This window comes from Mytilus californianus, unplaced genomic scaffold, assembly GCF_021869535.1.
Source record: "Mytilus californianus isolate M0D057914Y unplaced genomic scaffold, xbMytCali1.0.p SCAF_2, whole genome shotgun sequence".
Lineage (NCBI taxonomy): Eukaryota > Metazoa > Mollusca > Bivalvia > Mytilida > Mytilidae > Mytilus > Mytilus californianus.
In genome coordinates, this window is record NW_026262668.1 from 50087877 (window position 1) to 50104559 (window position 16683).

Below are 16683 nucleotides of genomic sequence, written 5' to 3' on the forward strand. Positions count from 1 at the left end.
ATCGATATGAATGAAAAACACCATTATTATTTAAACAGCAAACTATAATATCCTATAAATACCAAAAAACGAGTATACAGTATGACATATTTCTGTTGTTCCCCGTTTTTTTTATTACTCCAAATGCATGTGAATCATGAAAAGGTAAACAAGGTTATCACTAATAAAGACATACTTTTTTCAATTTGAAATTTAAACATGTTAAAATACAAAAAGTAAATACCGTTATCTTTATTATAAGCCGGATATTCTTTAACAAAACGTAGCAAAGCATTTAAAGACCTTGACCACATCCACATGGACAATTCATTTCAATTCTTCACGGAAACAGTCTATCAATTTATATCACAGTGTTTGTTTACCCTTAGGTGAACCAAATAAGGTAATCCCTTAAATCAAACATATAAGGAACACGTGTCATGTACCGCCTGTATTTATTGCTATTTTATGGTCTACTCCTAGTGTAATACACATGATATTTAACACTGCTTTGGTCATGTTGGTCAGAAAGTGGTACATTCAAGAAATTCCACACCAGTTCATATGTATACTTCGTCTAAATGTTTAATCTAACTGAAATAGCCCTAATTCTCAAATTGGTCTTTCTTTTGGATATAGCTCTAATTGTTGAATCCTTCAGGATATAAAGATGTATTTCTTTAACTTTCTGTGGTACCATAATTAAATGCAAAATTGAAAGCTTAACAAGTAAACCAAAATTAGCAAAACATTATTTAGGATGACAAATTAAACCAAATCTTTATCACATAAGTTCGTCTTGTTTGGTCTTTTACAACTCATTCCTTTTTGGGGGCTAGGATGAAATTTGAAAAAAATAGGCAGGACAGGAGTTTTGAGTATAAAAAAAAGGCAGGATGAGATTTTTTGCAAAAAAAAAGGCAGGATGATAAATTTATGTAAAAAAAAAAAGTCAGGATAAACTAAAAAAATAGTCAGGACCGAATAGAGTGAAAAATAAAAAGGCAGGACCGAATAGAGGGTAAAAATAAAAAGGCAGGACAAAATTTTTCATCCTAGCCCCCCCATAAAAATCAAATGGTAGCTTCCTAACTTTTATGGTCTCCTACACTGTTATTGTACGTTTAAATTCATATTTACTTATCATGATTTTTTTTATTTAATTTGTATTGAATAAAAGACCCTTTAAAATATAAACGATTAATAGCTGTATTTTATGCCGTTATAAAAGACGTGTTTGTAAATAATTTATAAATTATATATTTTTAATGTGTTTTATTGTAAATTTAGTGTATCGTAAGTCTATATAGGCTGGGAATTGATCTTTTATTTTATTTTAACTGTTTTGTGTATTTTGATAAAATAATCATTATCATTATCATTATCAATATCATTATCATTATCATTATGTATATTTAATCAAAACAATGAATTCAAAACTTAGTGCACATCTTATTTCACTTAGGAACTACATGTATAAATGCATAAGTGTTTATGTGTATACTATAATAATATTTTATTTGAATTCAATTTTTAAAGGAACGGATAATACATGTATATGACACACAGAACATTTACACAATTTGATAAATATGATAGACGGAAAGCTTTGGAACGTGTTCATTCTTAATTTCATTCATTATGCGAGCGCTTTGTTCATCTATAAATAATTCATTTAGAATACTTCAAGCTGTTAATTTTTCTATCATGTTTCAATTGAATAATTTTTGATAGTGCAATTTATAGATGAGGTCATCAGTTTACGAGATAGACCTCTTAACACATTTTGGGTATTTTAACCAGGCGCGTAGCTACGTTAACGTCAAAACGCCCGGGCGTACACATGAATTTTGGAGAAAAAATATTTTAATCTAAATAAATTAAAAGATCTGGCTAAAAACACATGAGCCTTGTAGTTCTTTCTACACTTACTTGTAATTGAAGATAACAGTCGGACGAAATTTACTTTTTAATCAAATGGAATCATATTATTTATTTGTTCGTTTTCTGTGAATATCTGAATCTACTGTGAATTATCCTCCCTTTCCTATAGTTTAAAGTTAACCTCATGCTGAGATACGATATGCGGTTTTGTCGAGCCTGCGAGACATAGCGATCCTAGATTCCGTAATCGGCGTTGGCGTCGTCAATATTTATGTCCAGCCTGTGGTTAAAGGAGAAGGTCCAGTAAGGGTTTATTTTGGCCTAAAATTTGAAGTACATCGGATGCATTATTTTTTACATTTTCTAAACACTGAAGTGTTTTCTTCAGTCGATTGAATTAATTTATGTACTAAGAGATTTGGACTGATTTGGTCACTAAAGACGCCTAAATTCAAGCTTTAATATGAAAAATCTATCAGTGTAATGCCAAAAACAGCCCATATGTATATAACAAAAGTATTCTTCTTTCAAATAAATAGCTAAAAGTTTACATTTTTAACAAATTTTTGAAATGCTATATTCTGGGGCCAAAAAGGGGTCTTACCGGGCCTACTCCTTTTTTTAAAACATCAATAAATTTGTCAAACCTTCATGAAATTTTACAGAATATAGGCAGAAACTTTTTTATGATCAAAAGAGTATACAGAGCATAATTATAAAGATTTACTTTAATTTTTTCCGCATTTTACTGAAAAGAACATTGTTTTTATTAGTTAACAAGTATAGATACCGTTTTTTACGCATGAATTACTTTGTCAAAACTTCATCGAATTTTATGTAAAAATGGTAACACCAACTCTACCATTTTTTTTTGCACCACATGCGCATTTCGACAATTAATGTCTCATCAGTGATGCTCGAGGTCGAAATATTTGAAAATCCAAAACCTAATAAAAACATTTGAAGAGCTGATCAAAATAAAACGTACCTAAAGTATAGCCAATTCCGGACAAAGAATCAGAGCTTTGGTGGGGGAGATATATTCCTTTATTTTTAAATGATTTCAAGACTTTTATAACAGTCAGCAAATTTCAGTCTAAAATTTTTTTTTTTTTTCATTTTTCAGTATTTTACCAATTTTTTTGGGGTAATTAACAGACGGTCTTGGATTAAATATTTTTTCACCTGCTACATTTGTAAACTTTCATAGATTGTTATGAAACTTGGACAGAAGCTTATCTTCCAAGATCAAGAAAAAACATTTAAAGAAAAGTTTGATTTCTTTTAAATCCTGTATTTGACTGATAAATAGATTCACTTTTTACAGTTTAATCGACAGCAGCAATCCAAGGCGAGACACGGGATTCCACGGAACCCTTTGAGTATGTTCATATCACACCGGACCATCTATGAAAATTTATTATTGCATGTACTTTTGTCCATTAACGAAATTTGCGCATAAACTGGGAGAAAACTAGATTAAATCATAATAATCAAAAGAACGACACCATTGAAAATGTAGACTTGCTTTTTTTTATATTTCGAAAGGTTTTGATCTTTGGTCGATTGATTGTTTTACCCCACATCTCCTTTTAAACATATTTCATAGTAACAACTATTGGCCATTAGATTCCAAATCAACACAATGAATAAATTATACATGAAAAAATCAAGAAATTAGACTCTAAAATATGTTGCTACTGATGAGTTTTAATGACAGAAATGGTATCTCTCTCTCGATAAATCGTTAGCTTCCGTCGGACCCCTGCTGAGAGGTCCCTTGCCCTGTACCCGCTGGGGACCCTCAAACCCCTCGCCGAGGTTCGGGCGTACACTTAAAAATGGCTTAGCTACGCCACTGTTAACCTTATTGATTGGTGTAATATTTCTCATTATCAGTTAATCCAAATATTTCTGTTTACATATCAAGCTTATGTAAATACCTAACCTATACATCCCGTCACATCGAACGGCACTTCGCCGCATGTAAACATGGGTGGAGTAATTTAGCCTCGACTTCGATACAAAATCCATACATATATGCAATCCAAATATGTGTAATATAAATACTGAAAATTCTAGTCTTCATCGTATTCTAAGTTTTATTTGGCTTTTCTAATTATATAAATAAATATATAAATACTTGATAAATAGATGTATAACAATCCAATAGATAAAATGTCCGCTAGGTAAATAAAAAATAGAGATATCAAATAACAAATTCTTTCTCATAGTTAAGATGTCAAAAACGACAAGAAATTAAAATTTTATTGTCTTATCTACATGCAGATACACTAAATCATAATTAATCAAACTAATACTAAAGGAACAACCATTGAATTTGATTTTTGGAGTTTTAGGATCTCGGAAATATTTTACAAATTAAATTATCAGTTTGTTGCCTAATAATCACGGAACACAAGATATCTTTTTGTTATTTGTTTCGTTGGGTTGCTGTAGTGTTGACGTATTTCCCACATCTCCTTTTATTAAAAAAAATACGGAATTCGCATGTGATTGTTTTGTTTGGGTTTTTTTTCAGTCATAATGTAGGGCCAATTTCCTGTTTTGTCACACTAGCACACTTAATGGATTTTACTGGAATTTGAATATTAATGAGTCTTAATTATCTAAATATTTGTAAATATTTTCATCACAGGACGTATTTAGCCATAATTAATTTGTATCTGAAAGACAAAACATAGCTTACATTTTTTGTACTTCAAGTACAGTGTACAACTTTTCTGCTGGTCAACCATGTTCATATTTTACATTGCCGGAGAACTATTCAGAAATTGTTAAAACCTATCCGATTCATGGATTCGGGCTATCTTACGTTGTCATTATGCGTAAAAAATTGAACCATTTCATTAGAAATCAGTCGTATTGTAAGAACCCTAAAGAACTCACACGAAGCTGTTAAATATCGAATTTTAGAAATGTTTAAAGTCCCTGAAAATGACCTTACAAGGGTATTAATGGGCCTCAATCTTTATCAATAATAATAAAAGAACATAAACATATTCTCCTTCAGACTTCTCCTAGCAGCTTCAATTTCTACTGCTAGTAAATACCCTATTAAAAAAGTGGGTTTTTTTATTTCAATTTTATAAAATGCCGTATATCTATTAAAAAAAATACGAAACAACGATGTAATAAAGTAGTTTTGAATATTATATTTTGTCGCATTTGAGTAGGTACGATTAAAAAGAGTTTAGTCTTTTTTCTTTTTTGATGTCTGCTTCATCATTAGATTAGTATACCATTCTGCAAGGAAAACATGAGAGTTGATTCTACCATGGAAATAAAATGTTAATATAAATAATACTTCCATGATTCAACCCTAAACCTATTAATCGGCAAAAACTATCAAAATCACTGTAATAATTCGCATCAATCTGCAATGAACGTTGCTTTTTTAGATCATTAACCTAAAAATATAATTCATATAAAAATCTTTCATTTATCAACATTTAAACCCAATTATTACTTTACAAGTAAATTACTATTCTGCCAAAATAGAAAATATTACTGATACAATTGTATAGTTCACTAACCGCCTAACACGGTAACGGTAATTAATAAACTTGCTCTAAGTTATGGATGAAGTAACGCCCAATACACAAATAGATATTAGAACAGTAGCATTTGACCCGTCACTTTAACATGTCAAAGAAATCATTACATTTGCTTGCAGCAAATTAGTCGCATTAATTTAAACGAAACGTGTGCGACAGGAAGTCATTGCGCGATCTATTTTCTGATAAAATAATCGGAATGACAGACAGAAACTAATTAGAGTTTATCAAATTCGATCTAGTTTTGCATGATTTAAGAGATATGATAATTTCTCTGCATTTTATGACTGCAGGTAACGGATTAGAATTTAAGCATGCAAAATTATGTTTTACATGTATCAACAACAACCCAATATAAACAGTTTTGCGGGGCATAAGACAGAGAAAATTAAATATGTACACCTTTATGTGTCAGGGTACAACAATTTAAATAATATACAAATTACCATTTTATGAAAAAAAGAGTCAAGAGTGCAAAAAGCTAATTTTTTTTTTTTTTTAATTTTTATTGATGTATTGACTATATGTATAAATTCATTAAGCCAAAACAACAAACGGCTTAATGCTACCGTTTACCCTTTAACCTATAACTTATTTGTTACACATTATTTTACTTGATAACAAACAATTTTTTTATAAGGAAAATAATCTTGTGGAGACTATGCTAAGTGTTTATGTTTCGAGGGGTGCTATACACTAGCGTAGCAGGATCTGTCTACCCAACTCAGTGTTCTTTTTTTTGTGATTTTTGTTTGTGAGTTTTGTTTGGAGGACAACATAACAAAAATACTGACCAGACAATCCGTAAAGAAAATCATAAAGCTTAACGTGTTATTTCTTGAACAACCTCAAATGGTAGATTTTTTTATTTAAGTGTTTTGTATACTGTTATTTGTCCTTTGACTTTTCCTTTTTGCCATGGCGTTGTCAATTTATGTTCGACTTATGAGTTTGAGTGTCCCTCTCTTTTACAAATTCCGTTGTGTTCTGTATAACGGTGGTTACATAGGATATCGCTGCTCCTTTCTTTTGATGCATGAGTACTGAGTTGATGTAATAAAGTCAGTAAAGTGTTGAAATGCAAGTCAAAATGCAGTGGTTTTTAACAGATTTTTTTTTTAAATGCCACTTGTGAACTTTAGAACAGGCTTTGTATTCCTAATCTATAAATATGATCTATTCTGTTTTGCGTACTGTTGCATAATATCAATATCAAAAAAATAAAAGGTAAGAACACTGCACGGCGGAACAGGTGTCTTCGTTTACGTCGGAATTTATTCTGATTATTACAGAATAAACAATCTATATTTATCTTGTTTTGGATCAAAGAAACTGTCGAATTTTTATATGTTCGTAATCATACGTAAAATCATCACTGATCATGGTTAATAATAACAAAATTTCTTTTTAAATTCAAATATATATTTTGTGTTATTAAAGCTTTCATTTTCCTGGATATCCCGCGAAATGTCTTATAATTAGTACAGACGTATTGTGTTGACCTTGGGGCAGATCAAGAGCATGTACATTGTACTTCTTCAAACATTTATTGTCTGTTTTGATTAATTATCAAATTATACAAGCATTCTGAACAATCCTTTAAGCTGCGGAAATTACAAGACTCGAGTGAAATTTTTTAATAAATCTCTAAAATATTACAGTGACACGGGCATTGGATGTACCTAATCCGTAATCATTTTAATCAATACCAGAATGCTTGCCGGATTCATCCCGAAATCGATTTGTATTTAATGCACGGCTTAGCAGGTGTACCAAACATGACAACGCCCAACATTATCAGTTGAAACAACTTAATATCTGATAAATTAATAATGAGAAAACAACATTGGAGAATTTCAAAACGAATATTGTTTGCATTAATCTTTGGTATATAATAACAGGGTGCAATCAGACAAATATAATCGACTTATAGTATATGTTTAACAAAAGTTTTGAGACATGTTTATTTTCGTGAATTTATTTTTTTAAAGACCGGCAACTTCTTATTGAAAATTATAATCGAACTGATTTGATTATTACATGGACCACTGCAGTCTGTTGATAAGCACAGCAAGCAAAGGCCAACCCACATATATATCACGAAAGAAGAAAAGTCTATATGATGCTTTGAAAAACTAACCTTGCATGCCACGAAGCATAGAATGTTGATTATTTCGTCGTAGCATTTAAAGGTTTTTTAATTTTTTAAATTGATATGGTTTCTGCGATGTTCCTTAAAGTCTCGTTCTTTGGTCTTGGTATATGTACAACTTGGGTTCTTTCTTTAAGCAATTCCGACGTCAATTTGATAATCCTCAACCTCTGACGACAAGGAGGTCAAAGCCGGGTAAAAAATAAGCGCAATTTTAGAATGTTCATCCTTTTCATTCTTTCAAATTATATATTATGATATTTTAACAGATCTTTGTAATGTGTTCAAATATATATAATATTTACTCACAGGTGTACTAATTATAACCATTTAGAAATTATCAAGACTATCTTGTACCAAGTTCAGGCTTCTTTGTTAATTTTCAAAGAGTCCTAATTGTTGACGTAAGTTATAAATTTGGAACGCGTTTATTTCTTCTGTGAATAGTTGAAAGTATGATATACACGTATTCCTACTTTATTAGCTCATTGTGGCTTTGTATTTATACATAAAACTGACCCCCCCCCAAAAAAAAAAAAGATACGGACAAACAAAAGTTGCATCGTCATAAAATTCCTTGTTTTTTTTTTCATCTGCCTCTTCTTCTCCTTTATCTTTCGTTTAGAGAGAATGGCATTTTACGAGACAAAATGTGTATCCTTATCCATAATATCGTCTTTTTCCAGTGACAATCAAATTCCCGCCCTTCTGTAAGTTCATCCCAGTCAACACACTTTGCAGAACCTACTAATTGGATTTTATTGTTAATTTGGTCTCCTGGATATGCATGAAATATTTGCAAATGTACTTTTAGCAAAAAGTCAATCAATATATTGATCTTCTATTGCAAATATCACATTGCATTACGTAATAACTGAATGAATCGAGTTTTTAAAACGGCATGCATTTTTAAGCAAATATAAAAAAAAGATGTGGTATGATTGTCAATGAGACAACTCTCCACAAGAGACCAAATGACACAGAAATTAACAACTATAGGTCACCATACGGCCTTCAACAATGAACAAAGCCCATATGGCATAGTCAGCTATAAAAGGCCCCGAAATGACAAATGTAAAACAATTCAAACGAGAAAATTTATGCACAAAATAATGAACGAAAAACAAATATGTAACACAGCAACAAACGAGATCCACTGAATTACAGGTTCATGAGGTTCCTGAATTGGGACAGGCACATACAGAATGTGGCGGGGTTAAACTAGTTTGTTGGCGCCAAACCTGGGACAAATGTCCATCAGTTGTTTTACTACCCTTATTATTACAAAACGTATATAAAATCCAGGCAATAGGTGAAAGTTTTTACTTTATTTTGTCTGCAAAATTTGTATTCCAATCAAATATGTGTAGTCTTCTTGAAGTTTTTTGGGATCAGGGAATGATCTTTCGTTTTTTAATAAACGAATTTTTTAAGTATGCACCGACCATTCATCTTTAATTTGAGTGTGTGTGGAGGGTCATAGTTTAGTTTGGACTTTAAAAAAAATATGTAACAACTTGCTTACAGGAACAAGATTATTTATTTAAAAATCAATGTTGAAGTTGTTTTTTTTCTTATTTTCAATGGCAACAAACAATATTTTGTTCACCTCCCTTTTAAAAAAAAATCAAGAAATTTGAAAAAAAAAAAATATTTTTTTTAAATCCATTTTGTTTTAAATCACGCTCTTTTAAAATTTGCCTCTTTAAGATAACAAAAAAATGATTGTAAAACGATGTAAATCTTATAATGTTTATTAAGTTTAACACTCCACCCATAATTTGAACACAAATTCATTTGTATAACATGCATGATAAGTTTTTCCGTCTGACTGATTCGAAGATATGACACCCTTTGCCGACTTCCTGTCGCATTAAGAAGTTACACCTATGTCAAGAAGTGCGGTTGTCATGTACAAATCCGGCTTCAGGGTAAATTACAAAATATGTGTACAGTATCTGATGGTCAATTTCAGGTGAACAGTTACAAAAATATCTCGAGAAAGGTGGCCGCTTGCTCGAAAAACAAAAAGTATGATAATAATCCATGTTAAAGTGCACAAATATAAAAATAAGAAGATGTGGTATGATTGCAAATGAGACAACACTCCACCAGAGACAGAAGTAAACAACTACAGGTCACAGTACGACCTTCAACAAGGAGCAAATCCCATACCGCATAGTTAGCTATAAAAGGCCCCGAAATGACAAATTTAAAACTATTGAAACGTCTTTTTTTTATTCACCTGTATATACAGTGATAACTAGATGCTATCCTGAAAGGAGACCCTGATTCGGCAGTTCAAGCAATTTTTTCAATACAATTTTATTATAATAAAAGTCTTCGTGATTTCTGAGAGAATTCTTGCTGTTAAAAAAACTAAAAGAGCTAGTATCGTTCTCAGACTCGGAATTAAACCAATTTAAATACTATAGATTTGGTGTTTCGAGCACAAATTGTGTATTCCTACATGTAGTACCGAGTAAAAGTTTATGACCACAAGGCTTGGCCCAGAAGAGCAATCTTGTGTTTGTTATGAGTATGAATAAGGTCATTTAAATTATTCATTTTCTGGTGGTAATTGAAGACTGAATTTGAACAATTTATGCTAATTGTCCAGAGCATGCATGAACTATTTACCACTGGACGTTAAGCAACCAACAATCAATCAGTAAAATTCGCTTCCATCGTATACCATTTCAAATTCTTAAAGACTTTCTTTAAAATTGAAATGCACTTTTACTTATTTTTCAAATTAACATTAAAAGATTGAAGATTTTTTAATGAACTTGAACTCGTCAGTATCGGACTTGTTTCTTAGCAACTGCATGGGTCGTATTAAACTTAGCATTACATGTATTGTGGCACCATTGAGCATAATTACTAGTTTTCCCCTCCCCTATAAATTTGTTCTTAATCACTTTAATTTCAATCATTAAAAATCACTATGTTAGTTAAATTGCATGTGATGTATAATGTTAGAATATTATATACACTTATTTATGTGTATTGATTAAATTCCTTTTTTTTATTGATTGATTGTGAATAGTTTCTATATACGTGAATGTAGTCATGTTATTATTTTTCTTAAAAACTTGTCTTTTGAAAACTAAACCACATTATTTTTTTTTAAATAGTCTAACATCATCATGATCATGCTTTGAATACTTAATAAAACTCTATGAGTTTGTTTATTACTGTTTTGAAAATCCGTTTTTTTTTTTGTTTTTTTTTTTTTTGCATAATATTTTTCGGAATATGAATGTTACGGATGTCGACCATATTAAATCAATTTAACATTTGTATCGTCTCCACGGATAAGTAACTATTAAGTCTGGGCGTATCCGCAGTAACATTATTTTCCTATTAACGATGTTCAGGAGCAGAACCTGCAGTTTGACGTCAATAAACGGTAATAAGAAAATACAATTACTTAGATTCTTTCTAAACATCTTCGGTGTTGGCACAGAGATATTTAACACTGAATGACGTCGATAGAAATTTCGTAGTTTTGTCTGTGTTGGTGTTCTGTTATTCTTGCAAAATAAAAAAAATAAACATAACGATGTTTTCATCTATTTGTACAATATAAATACAGCGTGAAGCCTAGAGTTAATGACCCTTTTTAAATTGCGTAAAGTACATATGCTATGACTAAATTTTTGAAGGTAAAAGAGTTCATTTACAGACGAAAGGTTTTGAATGTTGTTTTTTTTTACATGGAACATTATTCATTTATACACCTTATCTAACTACGATGAATATTTTGATGCTTTGTAAACATTTAACAGAACACGTAGATCCAATCTTTTAATTCAATGTAAAAAATTTCGCGCATGAGTAATTTTAATCGACTTTTCCTGCATTTGCGTATTTTAAAATGCACATGTCGAAATTGGTACCATGCAGCGTACTTAACGGTTTGTGCATAATTGATATATGAGATACACTTTAATTATTAAATTTACAGATTATGATCTATCTAAATGTACTTAAAAGAAATTTTGTTGGAACTGCATTTAAAAGCTAACTAAATATACCTAAATTATTTTTTATAGTGACATGTGTTTTCGACAATTATTAAAAAACCCGACCCTTTGGGCCTACAAGTCACTTTAAACATTAATGTCAATAGTATGACGAACAAAATAAATCAACTTCGAAGATTTTCATATGAATAAGTTTTTTTTCTTCCTGAAAGCTAACAACAGCAGTTTTTCTCGGATGTTGACTTGGTAAATATTTTGACTGTTGGGTATGTTTAGATTCTTTCTTATTTTAATAATAATAATGAGCAAAAAGCAATCCAACATTGTCATATCAACACATTATGAACATTTGACGTATTGTAACATATCTAATAAAGCCAATGAAGAACTACACTCCAGTCTTGTTCACTGAACTATTGTTATTATTATGTATAATTGAATTCACATGTTTGTTCTTTAGTATCTTTGAGCATACTATATAGATACACTCCTGCGGCGATAGCCTGATAAGGTATCTATAATTCACACCATGATATTATAGTTCATGCAAAATGATAAATTTTAATAATCTAGGAAAGGGGAGTCTTCCAGCCATTTGAACTTATTTTATGGTAAGTCACGATGAATGCAGCAGGATATTCAATAAAAATATGATGGCATTATTGTGTAAATGATAAAGAAAACTTATGTCATGTATGTCTTATCCTTTCGTTGTTGTTTTGCACAATATAATATGTTAAAACTTAACTGTTTCATTATTGTCCGTACATTTCCACGGATCGGGGATTGAGTAGTGCTTTTGCAAGATATGTCCTTATACATGTATGCTCTAAATGCCCCTTGTGGGCCCTTAATTGGTAATAAAACATGTTCTTGTACTTTTTCTTGTTTTCTAAATAGCAGTCATAATTGAATATTTAACTCATGTTTGTTTTCAAGAACAGAAGTCAAGGTCTTGTATGCCATCGATGACATTCATTGTTGGAAAAAACCTTGAAGACAGGTTTGACAACGTTCTTGATGAAAGTTTTGCTTTGTTGACATAAATAATGAATTGCAGGCAACATATACTCTTCATAGAAGAAAAATATAACGTTTATATGACTACATCTTCCTACCATTGACTTTTAAAGACGACAACAACTACTGCATGAGTCGATGCCATTGCTGGTGAAGGTTTCCTCCCTGAGGGTATCATCATGCAGCAGAGTAGTCAGCTATACTGTGTTGACATGAATTATCATTGATATGGTCATACTTAGTTATAAATTAACTGTTTACAAAAATGGTTTACAAAACATAAAGTTTTTCGAAATAATAACGATTTGCTACCCCAGGATAAGGCTACCTTAACTGCATTTGGCAAAACCTTTCAGATATTTTGGTCCTAAATGTTCTTCACTTTTGTTCTTTGTTTGGTGTCTCTAATTTTTTTTATTCGAGCTTCAATGATGAGTCTTTTGTAGACGAAACGAGCGTCTGGCGTACAAAATTTTAATAGATAGATATAAGAAGATGTGGTATGAGTGCCAATGATACAACTCTCCATCCAAGTCACAATTTGTAAAAGTAAACCATTATAGGTCAAATTACGGTCTTCGACACGGAGTATTGGCTCACACCGAACAGCAAGCTATAAAGGGCCCCAAAAATGACTAGTGTAAAACCATTCAAACGAGTAAACCAACGGTCTAATCTATATAAAAAATGAGAAACGAGAAGTACTTATGAACCACATCAACAAACGACAACTACTGAACATCAGATTCCTGACTTAGGATAGGTGCAAACAAATGCAGCGGGTTTAAACGTTTTAATAGGTACCAACCTTCACCCTTATCTGAAACAATAGTGTAACATCACAACATAGAAAGACACACTACAAAATATCAATTGAAATGGCTTAACTCAATCAAAAGACATATTAACACAAGTGAACATACACTGAACGAATAAAAGCCTGTTATCTTTGATGAGTTTATCAATGTTTATCTTATTGAAAAAAATGCCACATTTTACTTAATTAGGATGAGGTAAATAAATAAATCGATTTAAAAGTTATTCAAACATTCAACAAATTCTCGGAAGTCAAACTTTAATTTCATTATCTTACACTACACTATTTGACGTGATATCATTTAAAACTATCCATTGTATTGGGAATATTCCATACTTTCGGATTTCAAATCTTTGGTTTCAGAGCACCACTCACGAGACTTGTATCAAAATAACTTCACTTCGGTATTGAGTTATTTATTGTTTAGGATATTATTTTCAAAAGCGTACACCAAAATGTTGTGACTGGTCAGCAACATCCTTAGCTCTTCGACCAATGGCGTAATTTATTTTCATTTTGGAGTACAAACAATGAAATTATACATGTTATAAGTAACCATAATCCTTTGGGTTATGAATGGGGGAATTTAGTTGTCTATGTTACTCCTGGTATTCTACAAGACTTAGTCCTTGAAGGTATCACAAGTTTGGTATGGTTACTCATCACCAGCTTGATAGCATCACAGGTCAGTGTTTTCCGGCCAGCGCTACTTGTGTGGTTTTACTTCGATACTGATACTAAATTGTACTAGCAAAAGATGCAGATGACTAAAACACGTAAAATGATGTAAAATTCGATTATAGAATCTAATATTCTTATTTCCTTCTTTTATCAATTTGGGATTTTGCTCTTCACGTTTTAGATTTCGCTCTTCCACCTTTATAACATTTCTATATCGTTTAGAGCATAACAAAAGACAACATTTTTTTAGGAATGAACAGATGGTTGCCCCTGATCCAGATAAGCTTCAATTATCTCCAATATCTTGTAATTTTATATACATATATAATCACTAAACTTTGATTTTAATATCTTATTAATAACTCATGATGAATTAATTTTTGAGACAGGAAATAAATTTGTAGGTGTAGGCAATTAATACACCTACGTCAGACCTTGATTGTTATTGACTGGCGGAATGTATAATGATGATAATAACTATACACTGTAGACATTTCAATGCCAGAAATATATGTCATAATTCTTCACAATTCCTTTCTCATACACATACAGTTAAAGTTTAACAAATAATTCGTGGCACGTAAAGGACATGTATATGGCAGTTTATAGACCGAGCGGTCATCTCCCTAAACTATACGGACCTATACGAATCTGACGAAAGACCATAATTATGTTACATAAACAGACCTGTGGCTCGAAATGACTTTATTTTTATTTTATACTACTACTACTAAACAATTAAAGAATTCATACATATATATAATTCCATTAGTCTCATGTAAATTTTCATTCGGGTTTGCATGTTTTGTTTAAACATGTTAAACGGAACAAAAGCTTTCGAAACACAATAATGCAATATCCCTTTTCTGGAATGCATGGAGGGTTTATAAAATGATGTTCAATATCGTAAATATTGTATGATTAATAAACCTTTTTAAAGAAACATTTTTAGCTCTTTTTCCAAACTTTTTTCGTTTTCATTACAATTTAAATTAATTATTCTTCGGCTGTCCCGGTCTTATTTATAATAATATTTGGACCGGTTGGTGATCAGAAGATAAACAGGAGCAATAAAAGCAAGAGTAGGTCCAACCAATAAGCCAACAGTATGAAATATGGTTCTGTGAGGGAATGACAAATAAATACTGGCTGCCATACAGAATTCATGGTATAAAGATACACTGATATCGTAAACTTTGGAAAAAAACTGTATTATTTTTGGCTAAATAAAAGTGCTACTGTCAAAATTCTGTATGTCTTTCGTCTTTGCGAAAATTAAATAACGTGAGTTTTTAGAGTTTACCAACGAAAACCTTTTGTTTGAAGAAGAGGAATTGAACCATAATTTTCATAACGTAAAATGTTGATTTTGTGTGACTCATGTTTTGTGTTTGTTTATATATTCAGTAAGCGCTTCCTTGTTCATTAAACAAAGGATGGGTGCATGGGCATAATGATAAACTTCAATGGCAAGTTTGATCAATGTTGGATGAACAACATTTATGCATGCAATCTAAAGAAATCGTTTATGTAATGCTGCATTTTGCATCATGCACCACGTGCAGTGCTTGTTGACACGTGTATCTCAGAATGCAATATACTAAAACCGTGGGTGCACGTGCCAACCACTTCAAGAACACATACTAATACTTACGTAAAGATTGGTGTAATTTTTTCCAAAGAATTTGAATGTTCTTTTTAATTTAATTTTATCGGAACCACCGTCGTCAATTGTTGGTGTTAGTTGGTCTCCATACGTTGAATTGAAGGGGTAGAGTTCGGAAAGTGAAATTCCACTACACAAAATCGCACAGTTTACTATAGTGATTAATGAGAATAAGAACTTAACACTGAACCGATTAGTTCTTAACACATTTGAACACATTATATTTTAAAAACGGCATTGATCTTGAAATCTTACATCCTGACGAATTCTTTTTACCATTCATTTCGTCAGGAAAATGATTTCACAAAAATTCCACGTTTGAAATTAAATAATCCATACTTTAAAACATTGTAATTCCAAATAATAAACACAGTCGCAACTATTCATCTTCCGTTTTAATTTTCCCAATGCATAACATCCTATATCATGGCCTAACTTATAACCATATGATTGTGTAGTTAACGTGTAAATATAGGTCATCTGGTAATGTAAAAGGCTGGGTGTGGTTACATTTTATACAACTGACAGATGTTTCTAAGTACTTCATTTTCGCTTGACGCGTTAAACAAACATGGCGGAGGGTGATTAAAAGTCTGGAATTGGTGTATTTGCTTTATTTCGATGTTTAATTGCACTGTGAGTTTGCACCTATCAGACATCATGATCAATAACATATTGATGACGTCACAAACATTTTCCCACAGGCATGAACAATATTTGTTGAATCAAAGACATACGGCGTAATATCAAATACCATAACTTCATGGGTCAGCGGTTACACAGAAAAAAATGAATGGACTGTTAAAGTATTTATTGTGTATTGTTGTAAAACAATAAATAGATGTAAATACATTATTGTTTACATGGGATATTAAAATAGATCGACGAATTTACATTCATGTGTAGGTTGACCTGTT

General features: G+C 31.3%; 1 protein-coding gene across 1 annotated transcript in view; it reads right to left on the reverse strand.

The window, feature by feature from the left end:
* LOC127729945 (mucin-4-like) overlaps positions 1 to 16374 on the reverse strand; it is a 40780-nt gene extending 24406 nt beyond the window's left edge. The window contains exon 1 of the mRNA XM_052237929.1: positions 15755 to 16374. Coding sequence (XP_052093889.1) covers positions 15755 to 15985 — 231 coding nt within the window. The 5' untranslated portion in view covers positions 15986 to 16374. The remainder of the gene's footprint in view (positions 1 to 15754) is intronic.
* Positions 16375 to 16683: the final 309 nt, after the last annotated feature.